This window comes from Artibeus jamaicensis, unplaced genomic scaffold (assembly GCF_021234435.1).
Source record: "Artibeus jamaicensis isolate MK-2021 breed Jamaican fruit bat unplaced genomic scaffold, CSHL_Jam_final contig_233, whole genome shotgun sequence".
NCBI lineage: Eukaryota > Metazoa > Chordata > Mammalia > Chiroptera > Phyllostomidae > Artibeus > Artibeus jamaicensis.
The window spans coordinates 12,105,819-12,126,467 of NW_026521486.1; the positions used below are offsets into that span (position 1 = coordinate 12,105,819).

Sequence of the window (20,649 nt, forward strand, 5' to 3'; positions counted from 1 at the left end):
TCTTTCTGGCCTTGTGTTTGTCCAATTTCACAAACAAGTTTCTGCTTCAGGGCCTTTGTGTTTGCAGCTACTTCTGGCTGGAAAGTTCTTCCCCCACATTTTCACATCCCTCTTTCCTTTGCAATCTCTGCTCAAATGTTACTTGTGAGAGAGGCTTCCCAGTCTGCCTCATCTAAAACAAAAACGAAAACAAAAACAAAAAAACAACACAACACTCCCCACTCTCACTCCTGCACCATCCTTGTCTGTCCCTTCATCCAATTTTCTTCATAGCACTTCATAACACAGCTGATAATGTAAGTCTGTTTGTCTACTAGAATATCAGTTCCTTGGGGGTCACAACTACATTCTGTTTAGTTCACTGCAGTATCCATGGCACCTAAGCAGTGCCTGGGACATAGCAGGTGCTCAATAAATATTGTTTTCGAGCATAAAGAAATGAATAGTGCTTGTTGGTGCACTATAGGTGCTCAATAAATATTGATGCTCAATAAATACTGTTCTCAAGCACAAATAAGTGAATTGTGTTTGGCACAGTTCCTAGGACACAGTAAACAGCTGTAAGTTTGTGATGTCAATTTGAAAAGTTGAAAAACGATGTTTAACAGAAAGGATGAAATTCTTTACAAACGCTTCTTAAGATGTCAAGATATCATATTTTCACCTAATTTCAATATAAATTAGACAATATCTTGTACTTACTTGGAGTTTCTTCTAAAATTTCCTGGAACTTGCTTCTCTCATAATCCACCAGCTGGCGTTGAAAATGTGGTCTAAAACTCCGAATTAGAAAATTGGCCATGTCCATACTCATGAGTTCCAGGACTTGAAATATTTGTCTAAAAATTTGAGAATTAAAATAATTCGGTGATTAAGAAATTAATCTGAAATTCATTGATTTTTACCTATTCCCTGGCTGGGGAAAAATAAACACCCCAAAAATGGTTTTTAAATTCGAATCACCATTTGGCAAGGGTCACACTTTTCATAGGAGGTATTACACATGCATCACAAATCTATCTTTCTACAGCTAGCTCTCAAGAGTACTTGCTTTAGCAAACATATTACCTCCAGCTGAGCCATTACATCCAGTTCTGAACTGATAGAAAGACACTAAGAAGTACATATAACGAGTCTTGACAATGAGATAAAAAAGGTTCAATAAGGAATTTTCACTTGAAAGCCCCTGAAATTTTTTAAGGAGTCTGAACATAGTGTATATAGTTTCTATTCCTAAGGAAATTAGAAAAAAGAAAAAAAAAAAAAAGAAAAGAAAAAAAAAGAAAAGAAAAGAAAAGAAAAAGATGGGGCAGTGAGGCATAGGGGAAAGAATACTTCCTTTTAGAGTTGGGTAACCCATTGCTCAAATCCAGCTCTGTGGCCAGATACAAGTCACTCAATGTCTCTCAGCCTTGGTTTCCTCACCTTTGAAAGGAGAGGACAATACCAACCTTGGAGGGATGTTGTTGGGAACTGCCCTACCTGGTTTCAGAAGCTGGAACCCCCCACGGCTAAGACTGAGTGATCGACCTTGGGACCATAAGCTTGGGACCTTGGGACTAAGGAGACAAAAGCTTATCTCCTTGACAGGAACGCCACTTCTGCTCCTTTTACTTCACCCTGCCTGGCTCCCAATGCTAGATCAGTTAGACAATGACGGGTAAGATTTCTCAAGGGAGGGACGACCTAAGACAGACACGATCCTGGGGGCCCCCAATTCTGGAAGGACTTGGGGGCTACAGAAAAAGTGGGTGATGGACCCTTGCCCCTCGGCTTTGACATAGCCTGAGTCCTCATTCTGTCTGCAAGAAGTCTCCTAATCTCTTGACTGCCTTACTTCCCCTGCCCGACTTAAGCATGAAACAGTGCTGGTGGGGAGGGTGGTGCAGCCTTGTCCTGGAAAGGGTGGGTTCCCTAGGGTGATCAAGCCTAAGAAAGAATGCATAAAATCCTATGAAACCTACTTTGCTAATACCCTCAATTTAAATAAGGGGCCAAGCAGGAAGTGAGTTTGTTCCCCAAAGTTTTATGGCCATTTAACTATCTGACCCTGACTCAGAATAAGCCCTTAGAGTTCTCTGAATGTTATCTATTGTTTAATCATTTCTGCCTGACAATGACTGATGAGCTTTATGTATACACCCTGTATTCCTATGCAAATTGAATCCAGTAAGTCTGTCAAGGTGAAGGGCGAGGCGCTCTCCTCTTGAGAGAGAAGGCTCGCTGTCCCTTTTCCTCCACAGGACTCAGTAGTCTGTATGAACTTGTCTCGTATCTCATCCATAATTCCGTGGACACTGTGAGCCAGTATCTGCATCAGGATGTTGTGAAGAGTGAATGAGATAATAAATGTAAAATGTAGGGAACAGTGTCACCCAGTAGGTGCTCAATAAATGACCAAGCTGAACACCACAGATCTGATACCACACACATAGGTAATAAAACAACCAGAAGCAAAGATTCTGCAACTGAAGAACTGCAATTTGCCAGAGCCGAGCTCAGCTCTAAGGATCCGGAAAGCCCATTTTAAAGATGGGTTACAGTGACTCTGAGAGGCTGTCAACTTGCCCGAGGTTGTAAAGTAAGCTGCCTCCTGCTACATGCAGTTTCCTTTTCCTACCTTCCCAATACAGTTACATAAAACTTACATATCCATGCGGCCATATTCACAAACATGCAAAGAAAAGTTCCCCTCAATGGCAAAAAATGTTGCAGACTCCGCCTTCCTCTAGCATCACAAAGCAGTTACTGTCTGCACAGCCAGGTTAGATTCTCACTTCCTCAGGGGAGCTGAGACAGAGATGGCGGCTGACCACCCAAGATCCATGCTCCCTTTTGACTACATGGATCTGTGGCTGGGAAATGCATTTCCAAGGCAGCCACCACACTTCCCAGACCCCCTTCACACTCCAGGTGGACCACAGTACTAGTCAGTCAGTGGAAGGTGTCACTTCCAGGCCAAGATGGGTAAACACAGGTTATAACTGCCCCATGATCTCCTTCCCATTCACCAGCTGAATGCAAAGGACTCCGAGGACCTGGGCAAGAAGGAGCTTGAGTCACTGAATGGCATGTGCAAGGCCAGCCTGACCAAGAACCCCAGGCTCGCACTATGACATGAATGAGAGACAACTTGTGTTGGTTTATTGGGAACTGAGAATTCAGGTTCTGTGTTATAGCGCTGGCATTAATCTAATGAAGAAGCCTTTCTAGATTCGTGACTAGGTCTCCCTGCTGGAGGCTCCATTAACCCTTCCACTTCCCCTCCCAGAGCACTCACTGCAGTTGTGATTCTTTGTCCAGGGTCTGTCTCCCCACTAGACTGCAAACTCCGCGGGGGTCAGGAACTGTCTCTGTTTCATTACCGCCTCTCTAATGCCCAGCACGTGCCAACTAACAACCCTGATAGATCATTCTATCTGAAAACGTATGTACACAGCAAATGATTGACTTCGCCCTTGTTTATTTGTCTCCCCCTGGGGTGAAGGATTTCTCTGAGAGACCAGCCACCCTTCATTCTGTGTTTCTCAATCCCCACACTTCCCTGCTGCAGGAACTCACAGGCACTCTAAGAAAACGGGAGCAGCAAAAGCGCTAACCTCAGCACCTCCACGATGTTGCCCGTAGCCTTCAGCTTTCTGACGTCGTCGTCCCTCACGGGAGCGCACAGCTTCCCCATCGTGCTGATGATATAGCTGGCCAGGCCGGGGATGTCGACCGCGCTGTGCTCGGCCTGCTGCCTGATGAGGTCTGTGTCCAAAACCTCACAGATCTGGTTGCGCAGCCGGTTCCCACCACCAGGAGTCAGAAAAGAGAGAAGAATCTACACAGGAAAGGGAAGGAAAAATTAACGGTGTCATTATGTGAATAAAAGTTATAAAAGTTGTCTTTTCTTTTTTTTCATTTCACTGTCTAGACGACCAAGCTCCCTGTCCATATTTTAACGCCCTGGGTGCCACAGAAGTCTGCACGGACTGGGTGGTGGATGAGAGCACTAGAGTGTCTCAACTCCCCAAAAAAAGGTCTAGCTTCTGAATTTAAGCCCTCTACCCCTTTCGTGGGGAATGACTGATTCTCTCGGAATAAAAGCAGAGTAAGGAAGCAATATTACTGAAGAACTCCAGAAGGTTTACAGACGAACTCTGCCAAGAAGGAACAAGTTGCAGATCAGGGCTCCAAAAGAATGCAGCAAGGAGGAGCAGGCAGAATCCCCTCCCCGCCACAGGCTCCATTAGTACGAGGTATCACATTCTACATATAAGATATGTATATTCTACAAGCAACCTTTACTGAATACTCAGTTCCTAGCAGACACGGCACTTGTACACAGAGCACACTGACAGGAGCACCCTGAGTCAGAGTGACTCGGTTTCAAACCCGTTCCCACCCCTCAGAGCTGTGCAACCCCAAGCAAGGCAGGGAACTTGGCTTCTTGACATAAAACAACAGGTGTCACCACGTCACAGCATGATGCTGAGGATAAATGGATAGGCTACTGCTTCGCACACAGCAAGTGTCCTGTCGATGTCAGCTAACGCTGTGACGGTCACCTCATTCAATCCTTATAACTTAAGTGCTCAGGAAATAAGACTTAAAGAGGGAGAGGCCATCAGCAGACCAGGACTGTCTAACTCCAGAGTCTGTGGTCTTCACCACCACACCACCACTCAGAGCACAGCACCACTGTGAGTTCCCCCACTGCCCCGGTTTCCCCGCCCCCACCCTACTCTAGGAGGTGCAGGAAGAATCCCTCCCCAGGACTGACGTGCTCCGCGTTTCAAAAAGAGTCTCTAACCCTCTTTGGAGGACCTGAAAACAGTCTGGGGGAAAACAATTATACAGACAAGGTCAGCTTGCCTCTCTGATTTCTTCAAACAGTTTGATGGCGTGGTCGTACTCGGGAGGCTCAGCATTCAGTTCTGATTCCAAGACGTCCCAGTAGGCCTGGTGGACGATGCTTTTCACTCGGCTGGCCAAGCTGTGGAAACGACACAAATTGTTCTTTTAAGTGGGCACTGTTTTCCCTGTTTATAAGAGGGGTATGGTCATGGTAGCGATCTTAGAAAATCAGAATGAAACTGCCCATAATTCCATTATTTCCATGTTTAATGTATAGTTTTAACATAGAGTACCCAGCAAGTACAATATTATCTCACAGGCTTGCTTGTTTCGTTAAATACTGTCATGTTTCCCCAGCCTTCCTTTAATAAGCAGACACAATCCTGTCCTACGGAGATATTGTAATTTACCTAGCTACTCTTTTACACAGATTTAGACTCCTTCTAGATTTTGGGGATGAGGTGACGAAGTTGCTCTTTCCTCAACAGCTGAAGTTTCGTGGCAGAGAACAGACTGGCCCCAAGGAGACATGCGTTTGAAAGCCTGCCAATTTCAGCCTCGATGTCCCATTTAAAGTTTAGCCAGACCGAACTGCTGAAATAGGAGATTCCCAGGAAGAGCCACAATAGCACAGGTGGTCATCTTGCTTCACCCCTGATGTCAAAGCCCTGAAATAGGTGCACACTAAAATACACATCCCTACTGAGCTGCTCCACGGATTTGCATCAGCTCTGAGGATGGCGCACGTGTCCCTGCCCTGGAACTACTCACCAGGCTCTGCCCTCCCACAGGGGTGTGTGGCTCTGCCGGGCAGAGGCCACGGCTTCCTCTAGATACTTGGCGTCTACTGAACGTTCAATAAACGCATGGTGAGTGAATGAACAATGTGACAGGGCAGTGTGGCATAGCTCCTAATTTTTCTTTTTAAAGTGCAAATAGCTAAATATACAATAATGTGAGGAGAAATGAAAATTAGCTTTTTGAGGAGTATGTTAAAATTGCTTCTATAACTACAAATACTACCTTCCGCTCAGACACTTTTAGATGTTAAAACTTAACACGAATGCCATTTCCAACGTTGGAGACTTTCTTGAGCAACCACAGAACAACTGCAGAGGACGGACTTCTGCTCTTCACGTCACAAGCCTCAAGTACCGGCCTCAATGGAACAACCGGGAACAAGCTACAACAACTGTAGGGCTCCCTCAGGGACATGTGAGTTTTAATTTATGCTCTCCTAAAGGCTGAAAAATGCTTTTTAGGCCTTTAATTTTCTGGGATGGGACGGGAAGGAGGGGAAGAGGGCAGGAGATCAACTAAATCATTGATAAGCATCCCTACTGGGCATTAGAAACCTGACTTATTTTACTAAGTTTTTTCCCCAAAGAAAATATTTAGTAAGTAAGATATGAGTCACCCATATTTCAAAGAGTAACAACCGGGCCATTGTAGAGAGTCATCTGAAAAAATGAACGGTTCCAAATACGCTGTGTCATTTTTAAACCTGGGTCATGTGCCTTATTCTGCGTGTTGTTTCCCTTGCCCATATTTTGTAGCTCTGGAAGAGAATGAAGGGAAGAGGATTCATATTTTCCGTAGTATCAAGAGAACATGTGCAAGGCACTCACATGCCCCGAGCTTTGAAGTGAGTGCTGCAGTCCCCACCTCAGTCCTGGGGAAGGTAAGGATCAGACATGGTCTCGGCAGAGTGAGCAGTCAAGACCCAGGGTCTGTCTGATCCTAAAGCACCTTTACTAGGGCATACATTCGCAACTTTTGAATTAAAGTATGATATCCCTTAATTGTCTTTTGCTGTACTTCATAAAACATGCTAGGTTTAAGTCCAAACATTCATTTTTATTAGTCAGCCAATAAATGTTTGTTCAACATTCACCATGTGGTATGTCCTATATTAGATGCTGGAGATACTATAGTGAAAAGAAGTCTCTGCTCTTAGAATGTGTATATGTTAGCAGGAAAAGAAATAAAACATTAAAATAAGACAATTTCAGAGCTACGAGGAAGACCGAGTCAGACAATGTGGTAGATGGTAATAAAAAGGGAGACAATTTTGCTGAATGGCTAAAGAAAACTTCTCTAAGACAGTGATCTTTGAACTGAGACTTGAATGGGGAGAAGAAAGTCACTGGTGAAGATCTAGGGGAAGAGCTGTGAAAAAGAAGAAAGAAGGACAAAATCCCTGGGACACAGTGACACTGCTCCCCTCCCCCGAGATCATCAAGGAAGCCAGTGCGGCTGAAGACCAGCAGACAGGAGGTAAAGGAGCAAGAGACTCGGCTGGGGAAGCAGGGCCTTGCGGGCCACACGGAGGAGCCTACATTCTGATTCTAAGTGCACGAGAAAACCACTGACGGGTTTCAAGCAGAGAAATGATCTAATTGGATTTACCCTTTAGTAAGTCTGTATGGCTACCACGTGGCGTGGCTGTGGAGGAACTAAGAATGGAGAGGGGGCAACTAGTTAGGACGGAACTAGTCCAAAGACAAGAGTGACCTAACCCAGAGCGGCAGCAGTAGAGCTAGTGTACAGGATCATGGTGACGTGCAGTTTCCACAGACAACCACACGGACACACCTGAGGTGGCCAGGAATCTGAAAAAATGTTAAGGATTCTTAGGAACATCCCGGAAGCAGGAGGACTATAAAGCACATTTTATATTTTAAAACCTTTCATGTTTACTATTGTCCTGCTTTAAAACAAACAAAAAAATTTTGAATGGAATCAGATATTACTTGTTGTCTTAAGTGATAGAATGTCTCCAGGTTTATTATAAATGACGCTGCAGGGTTGAAGGGTCAGTGAACCATGAGCCAACTTGGCCTCTGAAGACCTGCGGTAATGGCCACAAGCTTTTCTTTGTCCCGGCCACTGAAGCTGGAGAGGGTAAAGTAGGAAATTAGGGTGTGTCTATAACTAAGGGTGCCTTGGTGGTGAGGTTAAATAAGGGAGCGTATGCCGCTGCGGTTTCTATTGTACAGCCAGGGGCTTCTAGATGGCCTTTTCTTAGCACCTTGGCAACTCAACTGCATGTGTCTTTCACAACGTAAATATTGGTTTTTAGTAAGTCAATCTGCAAATATTTCTTGAGCATGTATTATATGTCAGGTACTCTGCTAGGTAACAGGGACAGAGCAAACGACACAGACATAGCTCCTCCATTAATGGTGCTTTGGATCAAGTGGGAAGGACAGACATTGAACATGAACCCATGGCATCTTAACAAAGGGGAGGGAGAGAGAGCTACGGGAGTTTTCAGCGAGGTGATGTCATGTGTCTAATGGGCGCAGGAATGTCAGGAAAAGCTTCCGTTAGGAAGCGACACACAAGCTGAGTTTTAAAGATTGTGGGAAACATGTGTCCAGATGGTTTTAAAAACAAGGACACAACCTTGTTAGAGAGCCAGATAAGGTCTGCTCCCACTCACTATTATACAAGAACTTCCAGGAACCAGTGTAGATATGCACATGCACACACATGCACACGCATGCACACACACAGAGGCTGCGGTACAAACACCTCTGGGTTACCTGTTCTCAGGGAGGTCAGCATGTTTCACCTGAAAGTTCTCATTGACAGCAATCTCATGAGCAAGAGTCAAGTTGACTAAGTTCTTCGCCGTGGCCATCACTTCGTCAAGGGTTACAACCCTGGGAGGGCTGGCTGTTGAAAGAAAGGCAAAGACCAGTCAGCCAATGTGGTAGAAGGGAAGTGCCATCCAGTGACGCCTCCGGGTGCAGCTGGACTGGAAGTTACCCCAACAGGTATTTTCGGGGGTTTACAAGTACGAGGAACACAGACTAAAACACGTGGATTTCCCTGCTTAACATCAACTTCAAAAATGTAAGGACTCCTCTGATAGCTGCAGTTACTGCACTTAAGTGTTTCAGAAACAATCTTATGGACACAGGCTGTTAATTTTTAAATCAAACCACCTCAGTTTACACCTATTGTATTTGCCTTTATTACATATGATATAGAGGAAATGAATGACTACTTTTTAAAAAGTTTTTACTTATTTACTTTTAGAGAGAGGGGAAGGAAAGGAGAGAGGGAGAGAAACATCAATGTATGGTTGCCTCTTGCACACCCCATACTGGGGGCCTGGCCAGCAACCCAGGCATGTGCCCTGACTAGGAATCGAACTGGTGACCCTTTGGTTCACAGGCCCACACTCGATCCACTGAGCTACACCAGCCAGGACAGATGACTTTTTATTGGTAATTCATAACTCTTATTCACTTAAGCAGACAATGTGAAATAACTGACTTTTTAAAACTAACATAATTTCTAAAAACATATGCAGTACAGCATAATGCTTAGATGTGGTTCTAACTTTTGCCGATGGCAGCTGTCATCCGACCTCACTGAGACATGACTGAGCTCCGTAGAGGTTGTCCTGAGGTGACTCGATAAGGCAGTTCAGGTAAAGAGGAACAGCGTAAGCAGTCAATAAATGCAGATGATTAAAAATAATTCCAGTAAGCTTCATGATGTACATCTCAGGAGGAAGTAGTAAATAATTATTCTACTTATTTCTAAAGATCATTATAAAAAATTATTCTAATAAATCAGGTCCTTTTGAAACCACTGTTGGAACTCATAGCTCCTATGGGTTGAAAATTATGACCTCAAATAACAGGGCTGCCCAGCAGTGTTTTGCTACCTAAACGATTTTAAGAGGAGAGATGAAAACGGCCATACACAGAACTAGCCAAACCCTTCCCCGGGACGCCTGGGTTCCCCTTTAGAGGCATCAACCTTGTATGAAACATAAAGAGTAAGAAGCAGCACAGAAAGCTGAGTGGCTACTAGCAAATTCTTTTGCCAATAATCTGTCCCACTGAGAGTCTCCTTAAAAATGTCTGTACCCCTTGGTCCCATAACCCAATTATGTCGAAGGATCTCGTGGAAAGGCTCGATGCGTCAAGATGTCCATGAAACACTGTTTAGAACAAAAAAACAAACAAAAGGTTCAATGATAAACCAATGGTTAAATAAATTTATCATAGATTCACTTAAAGAAGTAGTCGTCGTAAAAAACAATGTTTCAAAAATATTCTTTCAGCCCTGGCTGGTGTAGCTCAGTGGATTGAGCGTGGGCCTGCGAACCACAGGATGGAGGTTCAACTCCCAGTCAGGGCACGTGCCTGGGCTGCAGGCCAGTTCCCAGCAGGGGACTCACAAGAGGCAACCACACATTGGTATTTCTCTCCTTCTCACCTTCCCTTCCTCTCTAAAAAAATAAATAAATAAAATCTTTAAAAAAATAAAAATAAAAAATATTCTTTCACAAGGAAATGTTCTAGTTGTGCCACTAAGTGAGAAGTGGTCACACACATATACACACACACACACACACACACACACACACACACACGTACGTCTCTGAAGAATGCAGATAGATGGGACAAAGCGCTGCCAGCTGTCAGCCCTGGGTGATCTTCTAGGCCATGTTTTCTTTCCTCTACACTTACCAACTTTCCGATATTTAAAAATGAGCATGTACGAATTAAAATAAATACAAATGGACAAACTTTTTTGAAGTGGGCATTTGATCATAGTAAACATTAGTTGCTTTTTTCTGCATTTGCTTTGTCAGCTTAAGTGTTATATTTTCTGTACAAAAATGCCAATTTAAAAAGCTTAAAAAAAAAAAAAGACAAATACCATCTGCTTTACACATCACTAGCTTCCACATACCAAAAAAAAAAAACCCAGAAGAAGCCCAAGATGTCTTCCTTCACTGGGGCCACTCTCTGAGCTCTTTCTCGCCCTCCTAGTGCAGTAACTCTCCTCATGGGCACTTTTCTGCCATGATTTGCACAACATTTTTTGAAATCAGCAGGAAATCCTTTAGATTATTTCACTTCCTCCCTGACCCTTGAATTGGGGCAACTTTCCTTTCATGTAAATCAGAAATCATCAGAAAAGACCAATTTGAATTTGTCCTTGGGTGTGGCCCAAGAAGTGCTGTCATGGTGTTAAGGCCTGGATCACCACTACTTGAGAAAGACAGGTGAGGTTGATTTAGAGTCAAATCAAAGCACATCAGACCCAGCGATGGGGAAAAAAGGGCAGGTTGTAAATTTCAGTGGCTATTTACTCCTGAGAGCGTGTACAAGACAGCTGGGGAAGTCTCTACTCTGATATCAGTCATTTCTATTTTTTCTAAAGATTTTATTTATTTATTTTTAGAGAGGGGGGAGGGAGGGGGAGACACAGTGATGTGCAAGAGAAACACTGCGCCTCGGCGCTGCACACCCCAGTCCCTGTGACCCTCCAGTTCCCGGGTCACGCCCCACCCACGGAGCCACAGCAGCGAGGGCGCAGTCCTCTCCCAGTGTTGAAACCCAGCACACAAGCCAGAACCGCCCCACCGCCCCCAGCCTCTGCGCCCCTGTCAGCTTACAAGCCGGAGAGCTGGACTTGCTGGAGGAGTCGCTGGTAAAGCTCCGCCTGGAGCACTCGTAGTCGCTGAGCGAGGCTGTGCTTTCGGACAACCGGGAAGAGTCGGTGTCGCTGGGCTGGTCCTCGCCCATGCACTGCTTCTCGTCATTGAAGGGCATTTTGAGTCACCTGAGTGTGGGGCGAAGAGCCAGAACCTGCACAGACAAACGGACTCTGTGTCAACGCTCTGCGATGCTTCTTCCAGGGCAGACACCTGTGTCGTGTGTGTCGCGGAGTGGGAAAGGCTCCCAGAAGGTGACCTAGAGTCCCCACAGCACCCCAGCCAGGCTGTCACTAGGCCTTCAAGACTGCCTTCCGGAAAAGGGGTTCCACAGCCACAGGTGTGACCTTCACTCAGGACATCCCGGGTGGGAATGCGGGCTCTCCATGGTAACGGGCCCTTAAAAAACAAAGTGCAGAACATACTCTCCTCCTGGGCTGCTATGTATGACGTGGGAAGGTGAAAGTATGGGGCTCTGCTGTCGGACTGCCTAGGTTAGAAGGTCATGCAGTCTTTTGTCACGTGACCTTGAGGAAGTCACTGACCTTCCCACCTCATCAGTAAAACTGAAAGACTTATCTCATAGGACTGCTTGGGGGTGAACCCGGATTCATCTTACTAAAGTGCTTAGTGCAGCACTCACTGTTAGCTACTGTTATTGCTCCTACGTCTTTGTTTTGAATAAAATATTTTTGAAATCAGCCTCATTAGTTGTTTGTGAGCCTCCTGAAGAAAGGAAAAGGCGAATTAAAGTCTCTGACTGGCCAGTCCTTAGGTTCTTCTCCATCTGCCCACAGATGGCCATGACACAAAGAGCAAGGACCAACACTTGGTTTGTACCTGACACTTCACAAAGTACTCACTACCACCCAAAGGACAAAGAGGCACAGAAGATCTTGGTTCCCAGGCTGCGGAGGACAGACTCCGGGGACAAGAGGACTTACTATGACATAAAACCAGCCCCTTGACTACATTCAGTGCTGCCTCTGGAAAATCAGATTGCCTTGCAGGGCAGAGCGGTCGGGTCCCACCATCCCCTAGAAAGGAGATCCCAGGCACACGGGACGCACAGGCCTAAGCCCAGGAGCCTCAGCCAGGCCAGAGAGAAAGCTGGCCTTCATGTGTGTGCGAAGTCAGCTGACACAGAGGAGAAAAGGCATGTCAAATCCTAAAGGGACAGTAATGATAGCAAGGGCTACCTGAGTGTCTTTAGACCTGAACCAGCTCATGTGATGAGGTACACAGAGCAGACAGAGCTGCCAGAATTTGAAACCACAGCTTAGTATGCCTGAAAAACCTGCACAGGTTCTGCCGTGATTTCTCTCATTATTTATCGAGTGCCTGCTGTGACCAGGCCCTGGGGAGAATGACAGTGAATGAAACAGCCAGGGCCCTGCTCTCATGGCTCTCAAGTCCAGTTACCTAAGACCGTGTGTGCCAGATGCCAGAACACAAGAAAAAGCAACACAAGACATTGCTGAGGAAACATGAGAAAGGAGAGGCCAGCAGGGCTGGGAATAAGGGGGAGTCTAGCCTTTGTTGAGAGAAAAGAGTGGCACTCTTTATCTCTTGGGTGGCAGACAAGAACAGGCCTGAGAGGAACTGGTTAAGGGTCAGAGTCTCAAGGGTATTATTAGCACCTGACCTCACCAAAACAAACTTCTTCAGACCTGCCACTCATAGAAATGCACCTTTGCTGTGCCCACCACTTTCACAGACAGAAAACCACTAACTTGGAGATTGCCTCTGCAGACCGAATGGCAAGGAGACAAGTGTAGCTGCTAGGAAGCTACCAGGTAGAGGCCTTCACCTTACCCTATAGTCCCCAAGGCCGACCACCCACCACGATCGCGGGCTATAAAATAACCCTGAGCCCCCTTTACACCGTGCAACCTAGATTTCACTTGAGCTTGAACTCCCATCTGCTTGGAGAGGAGCGGGGAAGACAAAAGAAAAGCATGTGCTTCAATCCTTTCACTTCCACCAAACCCCAGACCCTGCATGGAATGAATGCTCGCCCTTCCCTCCAGCTTTCTCTCTTTGCCAATATTTTACTTCTCACGGATCTACTTAGGCATTTCTTAAAAATGCTACCTCCTCCAGAAAGCCTTCCCTCTATTCTCTGGCCAGGGCCAAGGGCACTCTTCTTTGTCCACCCGCAGCACACCTCCTGTACCTTCATGACAGTGCTTCGTCACCTGTACGGTGATTTTCCTCCCATGGCTACTTCCAACTCTCCTTAGTAAAAGGCAGGATCTGTGTCTCGTCCACCACCAGTGTCAGATACGTGACAAGTATTCATTCGGCGTCAGCGGAATTGGAATCGTTGAATCCCATCTGGTGCAGCTTCAACCAGAACATTTGCAAACTGATAGCACCCCACGTTGGCACAGGCCTGGCACTGGCAGAGCTCAGCACCGGAGCAGATGACCTACACCGAAACCTGCCTTATTAGGTTTAAGACTTAATATTCCCTGGTCCTTATCGCACTCTTATTTGAAAATCTTAAACTCTGTTTCCACTTTATTCTTCTTCCAGTCATTCCACCGTAACAATTGTGCTATGTGTGGCCTACTCTTACTTCTCTTTACTTTGGCTGTTTTTTCAGAATAAAGGTGCATAAAAGCTTTCATCCACTGAACTTTATGAAGTAGGTTAATTCATACATTGATCCATTGGATTTATTTCACCATAAATTCATCCATTCTAATTATTAGCTGTCCGTTTCATTTTTCTACTCCAGCTGAGCAGCACACTTTGTAGGTTTTTAAATTGTGTTTAACAAGGCAACAAAGTACAAAGATTTAAAAAATAAAAGATCTAACTCAGAAGGTAGAAGCAGAGGATATGAGGCCTGAGGCTGTCACTGATCACCTGTGTGGTTTTCTGCACATCACATCTGCTCTCTTCCCCTCATTATTCTGAGCACGTTAGACAGTTATTAGTTCCCTTCTGCCTAGAAATTGCTAAAATGCTATAAACCCAGAGTTCCATGAGGCATCACTAGAAGTTCCAAGAAATTAAATGTGCTCTTTGCAGACATCGTTAATAATGTGCAACTACGCTTTTTTCCAACAATTCACTGAAGGCAGAGTTTCTAGCACAGGGAATGCAACAGAAAATTTAAAAGCTTCAAAATGTTCAGAAACTTGTTTAGTTGGTAGATGTTTCGCCCACACTGGGCTTTACAGCATCTAAGCAGAAACTTTTCTTTGAAGCAAAATGTCCATTACTACTTTACTGGGAAATTGCCCATTTCCTCATATAGGCAAGCTGATGTTACCTAACTCACAGGGCTGGTGTGAGATTCCACTTAGTGTATGTGTGCTGCTCAGAATGATGTCTGACACAGTGTAAACAGGATACAGATGTTAGTAATTAGTAGTATTATTTGCTTTTGTTGTTGTTATCATCATTTTAGGCATTAAAAACTCTAGAGGGAAGGAGAGTTTTATCCTATGATGACAAAAACATGTTTCCCTACAGACAAACAAGACTGGTAGTTGGCTAGGACAGATTTCTTGCATTTGTTTGAACTACAAATGCCAAGGGCAAGTGGCCCATCCTGGTATAAATGGTCTGAAAGTTCCTTCACATCTGTTCTTTTCTTGTTCTCAGGTTTCTGTGTAAGTCATCTGGGGACAATGCTACTTGACTCAAAAAAACATCGAGGGTAATTAAGCTGCTTTGAAAACAATTTTGGATTCTCTCTTAGAACAAGTGATAATGGAACCCAGCTGGTCCTGTAAGAAAGGTAATGCTTCTCATACCAACAAACTTAAATCTACTTAACCTTCACCACTGTAACTCACAAGCAAACCATTCAATTCTTTGGGAACACCACATCTCAAACCTGGAAGATTTACACACGGGTCAAAGGCAAAGTCAAAGGTGAAGACAAAAGATAACTCCAAGCAAAGCCTCCAATACTCCAGTAGGTCACAATTCAAAGAGAATCACATTTTTCATTGCAGCGTTCCATGTTTAATAATAATAAGTGGTATTATTGTATCATTGCTTCCAAGGTCAAAGATTGGGATACAGCAGACACTTAAGTAGTTCTTGTTGAATGAATAAACAGATGAACAAATGGCAGGATGACCATGGATATCTTAGGAGGAAATGGGTGCAGGGACCTGAGGGGGCCGGTCCTGTGTTTAATAACAGATGGAAGGAAGATCAGTTGTAATTGTTGTGAAGATTAATGTAAATAGTCTGGGTTAAGTACTTAAGCTCCTAGTCATCAATTATCAACTATTATTTTTTCTTACTAAAAGAAATGATCACAAAATGTCAATGCCATAATAACAAAGAAAAGCTAGGATATGTCCCAGATGAAAAGACACTTGACAGTGAGTGCAATAGAGGATTCTAGACTGGACCATGTACGGGAGGGATGGAAGGGACATTACTGGGTCAATTGAGAACATTGTTACAATACTTGAATCTACTTCTGTATTGCAACATTAAATTTACTCAAGTTGATAAATGCACTGCAATTATGTATTTAGGAATAAAGTATGATGTATGCAACTTTCAAATTACTCAAATGAGAGGGAAAAAGAGAAAACAATAAAGCATATGAAGCAAAATGTTAATAGGTGAATATAAGTAAAAGGCAGACAATAGGAAGTTCTTTGTACTGTTCTTGCAATTTTGTGTATAAGTTTGAAATGATTTCTGAGCTACAGTTTAAAAGAGAAAAAAGTATTAAACTGAAACGTCAAGTCTAATTCGAAACAGTTCAGTCCCCTGCAGTTCTCAGATTTTGATTGTTTCTGTTACTGATAGCTTAGATGCTACTCTATTAGGAAAGTTCTGTACAGTCGGAGTTGTCCCAAAGTCCTTTTGAACGGTGCCTACAGAATAAAACAGGAAATGGGCTGGAGCCCTTCCAAAGAGGAAAAATAAATCATCCCTTTTAAGGGCGCTTCTCCAGGAGGTTTCCCTTTTCCTAAGAAGTCTCCTGGCGGTGGTTTACAATCCTTCTTTGATCCGACCTCGCTCCGGTACCCCTGCTCTAGACACCCGTACCCCTCATCCCATACCCCTCTCCTGCTAACCTCCCCGGCTCTAGACACCACAGCCTTGTTTGAGCTCCTCGGACAAGCCCTACTTCCTACTTTAGAGCACTTGCACCTGCTGTTCTCTCCTCCTGGATTGTTCTTGTCCTTGATCACAAGACGGGCTCCTTGTTGTGATTCAGATTTGAAATTGAATGTTACAACTTTAAAGTCACTTTCCCTGATATTCTCACTCACTCCATCTAACTTAGCCACCTAGCGCTTAGAACCCTTTCTGGGATAGAGCAAGAGCTGAGTATCATTGATGAACAAATTAAGCCACACTCTTACTGAATGAGACAACTCGGGTTTTCCTTCTCTTCTGCCTCATTCACATCACTCATATTCTCATTATGCAGTCACTTGAAGTACTATTGTTGTTTCTGCATCTCTGTCTCCCACTACATTTGAAGCAACTTGCAGGAAGGAGCTATGTCTCCACTCCCAGTGCCTTAAAAATTCAACACATTTCTAAGGCACCAATAATTCAAACTAGCAAAGACTCACAGTTACACTGTGTCTCTTCACCCTCTCAATGCTCACTGAGAGCAAATAATAACAAGTAAAGCTAATAGTTATTAGGTGTTTATTATGACTCAGCCCCCAAGAAAAGTGCTTTAAAAGTTTTCTCTCCTTGAATCTTCATTACAATCTTGCTAACTAAGGTATTGCTATTACAGTATCCCCATTTTACAGGTAAGGATCTGAGGCTCAGAGAGGTTAAATTACTTGCCCAATAATTCACGGCAGCAGCAGCACAACACAGATCCAGGTAGTGGATCTCTACGGCCCAGGCTTTCTATCACTCCGGGATGGCTGGAGAAAATTTGGCATGCTGCTCATTCTTTCCATTCTCACTCTGCCAAACTGATCTACCTATCGCTGCGGGAACACATGCACACGTGTTAGCCAGCTGACCTTACCCCAGGGCGGCTGCTCAAGTGCTATACCGTGAAGGGCATCACTGAAAGAGTCTACTGTCCAAAATAACTCTCAACCACCCCACTAGAGGGACTGAAAATCCTCCGTCAGGGAGCCATTCTTTAAGCACTGCAAAAGCCCAAGTTAAAACTCCACTATCAAAAGGGTTAACTGCTCACAATTAGCATAAATGAAAAAGATTTCAAAGTGAATTGTTCAGATTACCCAGCAGTGCCCCAAAATGGTACCCATCCAGTTAAGGTTGTCACAGAAAAGAGAATTTTCAAAAAGCATCTAGTGGGGATCATCTTTGAAGAGCCAGTCCAGGTCAGGTGCCAGGACAACCATTTACATATGTATAGCAAGGAGTCAGTGGAGTAAGTTTGGGCTTGGGAGAAGAACTGCAGATGGTGAGGAACATCTCCATCTTCAGCAAAATGCTGCTTTAGAACCAGGCCTAAACAGCAGCGCTAAAGGTTATTCATTCCCAGCAAAGCAAAAACCACAGAGCAGAGAGAGAGGTGCTTGCTCCATTCAGCTAGAGAACAGTGGTCTTCATCATATGAGAGCCAACAAAGAGCTAGATAAAGCCAACAAGCCAGCCATTGTCTAAAACAGCAGATGTTCACAGCACATCTAACATGACAGTGTCAGGGAGGAGGGTTTCTAGGTACTTCTCATTCTTGGAAACACTTCTCCTCCCACCCCATATGCCCTGTTTTAGTATCTGTGCCCTCTGGGGCCCCTGAACCCCCCCCCCCAAATGGCACTGAAGCTGCTCCCACATGTGACTGGGTATCTTTAGCCCCGGGCCACTTCAAGTCAGGCCACCTCTGAGGGCTGCCAGGGTGATGTATGAACCCTGAAGGCATGGGAAAAAGGCAGGCGGGGAGCCCCCTAAAATGGGAAACCCTGCTGTTACCTCATTACCTTGGCTGGTAGAGAAGAGCAAGACCTCTACCTGTAGATCATGAGACCATGGGGATCTTGGGGACTGGTGGGGTACTGGGGACAAGGATAATTTGTCTAGCTTCTTCAAGGTAAAAGTAACAGGACAGCCATCCAAGGCAGTATTTCCCAAACCTTAAATCATTTGAGTACCATTCTCCATGCCTGTTTCCATGTTGCCCTTCTCGCCCATACACTAATTTATCACTTCTCTTTCACCTGAGTTATGTGTTTAACTACACTGCATTGAAAAGGAAAATGTGTATCATTGTGAAATAGCTCGGTTAGTGGAACAGTTTTTCGTAATACTCACGAAAACACAGAACCGCGTTCGTTTGTCCACGTACCACCTCAAATCATCACTGTTGACCCCAGTGGTGCCCACCAAGAGGAGAGGCTTTGGGAAGCACAAGCAGTCCCTGAGAGGACAGGGGCTGGACCCCGAGCCTGACCCGCTCCCCGGGCGAGGGCACCCTCGAGGGGACGCGCCGGAGTCGGCTCAGACTAACGCTCCCCCACCCCCCAAACACAGACACACATACCCACGTCCTCCCGCAGCCTCTTCACTCCAGCAGCCGTTTCCTGTCAAAACAAACCCTTGGGGGAGGGGACGGCGGAGGCCGAGCCCAGCGCTGTGGAAACCCCGGCAACAAACCCCAAACACACGCTTCGGGCCCCGCCCGGCCCTCACGACGGTTCGGTTCGCCCCCTCCAACGAGGCCGGGGGTCGCGGGCGAAAGAGTGTTCCTCCCAGGGGAGATAGTGCGAAGCCGCTCGCTGAGCCGTCGCTGGCACGGGCCCAGCGAGATGTTACACAGCGGCCCAGCGGCAGCGACCCGGCGGCCTCCGGGACCCGAGCCCCGCGACCACCCCGATCCCCGCCGCGGCTGCTCGCGCGCCCGGCTCCCACGCGGGACAGCAGTGCGACGTCAAACCAGAGGACTGGCGGGAGCGAGGAGCCCGGCTTTAACGCCCCTGGCCCGGCGACTCAGGACTGCGCTCCACGGCGGAGCGGGGAGGCTCCCGCAGCCCCAAGCCAACGTGTCCCCCTACGTGTCCCCCTCCGTCCGCCCGGGCCCTTCACCCCGGAGCGGCGAGCCCTCCCCCGGGAGGCATACGCACCGGGCCCCGCGCGGAGACAGGCGGCGGAGAAAGGCGGCTGCGTGAGCCCGGGGCAAGGGTCTCCGCGCGTCCCTCTCCCAGGCCAGCACAAGCACCTGGAACACTGCCCAATCCCAACACCTCCAACCTCCTGGTCCCCCTACCACCCCCGCCCCACGCTGAATTTAAAGGGCCGGGAAGGACGCTGCAGGCGACAGCCAGGGCGCGACCATCACAAGACGGGCGAGTGGGGGAAAAACAGCAGCGGGCTGCGCGGAAGCCAGGGCGTTTCAGGCTCCGCTGGCGGAGCTCTGACGGGTTTCACCTACTACAGAACGTGTGTCCGCACCTTCGGATGACCGGAGCTGAGGGGAGCTCGGACTTGAAGGTGTTTGGGGTGCCGAAGGGAACGCTCCCCCCGCGGCCCGAGAGTAGTGCAGTCCGGGGCTCCTGGGGGCGGGGAGAGAAGTGTTTACGGAACTGGGGCAGCGCTGCAGCCGCGCGCACCGGGCGTTGGAGGCGGGGCCTGGCCGCGCTCGGGGGGGCGGGGCTAAGCTGGGGGCGAGGAGGATGGAGCGGAGCCAGATCCTTGGGGGCGCAGCGGAGCCGCCGGAGGCTCGGCTTCTAGAAGCGCTGGATTGACCCTCTTGGGATCCCCGTGGGTGCACTAGCGTGTGGACATTGCTGCAAGCCCCCCCCGGCCGCGGGTGGAACTTCTACCCGAGTAACCCCCGATCTAGACGAGGCGATCCGAACTGGGTGTTCACTGTCACACCGTCGACACAGAAACTGCCCGAATGACAGTGTGGCAAGTGCGTTTCCACGCACGTCTGCAACCAACCGTGTCGCCCACGTTTGTGTCTGCACCTCCACGTAAACACAGGTCCAGATTTGCATACGGCTGGACTAGACGATTAACTCCTGGGCGTCACACCCACTCAGGCTCTCTGAAGAGTAAACTTGTGTGCACACAAAAGATAAAGCATCTCACTTCCCCTAAGTGTTCTTGGCAGCACCTAACTCTGTCCGGGAGAAGTTTCGACATTTGTTAATGCAAATAGTGTCAGGATGGGCTCTGTGCTGTCAGGCCTAATGCTTCGTTCTTGTGGGCAATGCTTCAGGGTGTTCGCACATGGAAACCACTCTATATTCTGCCAAGTGTAAATTGGTGTTATTTACGAGATAGCTTCATGCAAGAATGTAAGTAAATTTTATATAGGCTGGAGTATTTTTATTTAGTGTTGAAATCAATCTGGCTTGGGGAGGCAAAATAGGTTCTAGGGAAAAACCAGATGGGCAACATTTTAA

The 20,649-nt window shown here is 46.4% G+C and overlaps 1 protein-coding gene across 1 annotated transcript in view; it reads right to left on the bottom strand.

Moving 5' to 3' along the window:
• Window positions 1–19,524, bottom strand: part of TCP11L2 (t-complex 11 like 2) — a 40,390-nt gene extending 20,866 nt beyond the window's left edge. The window contains exons 1-6 of the mRNA XM_037160179.2: window positions 19,363–19,524; window positions 11,270–11,462; window positions 8,388–8,520; window positions 4,858–4,978; window positions 3,600–3,823; window positions 703–839 (exon numbers count right to left, since the gene is read on the bottom strand). Coding sequence (XP_037016074.2) covers window positions 703–839; window positions 3,600–3,823; window positions 4,858–4,978; window positions 8,388–8,520; window positions 11,270–11,426 — 772 coding nt within the window. The 5' untranslated portion in view covers window positions 11,427–11,462; window positions 19,363–19,524. The remainder of the gene's footprint in view (window positions 1–702; window positions 840–3,599; window positions 3,824–4,857; window positions 4,979–8,387; window positions 8,521–11,269; window positions 11,463–19,362) is intronic.
• Window positions 19,525–20,649: the final 1,125 nt, after the last annotated feature.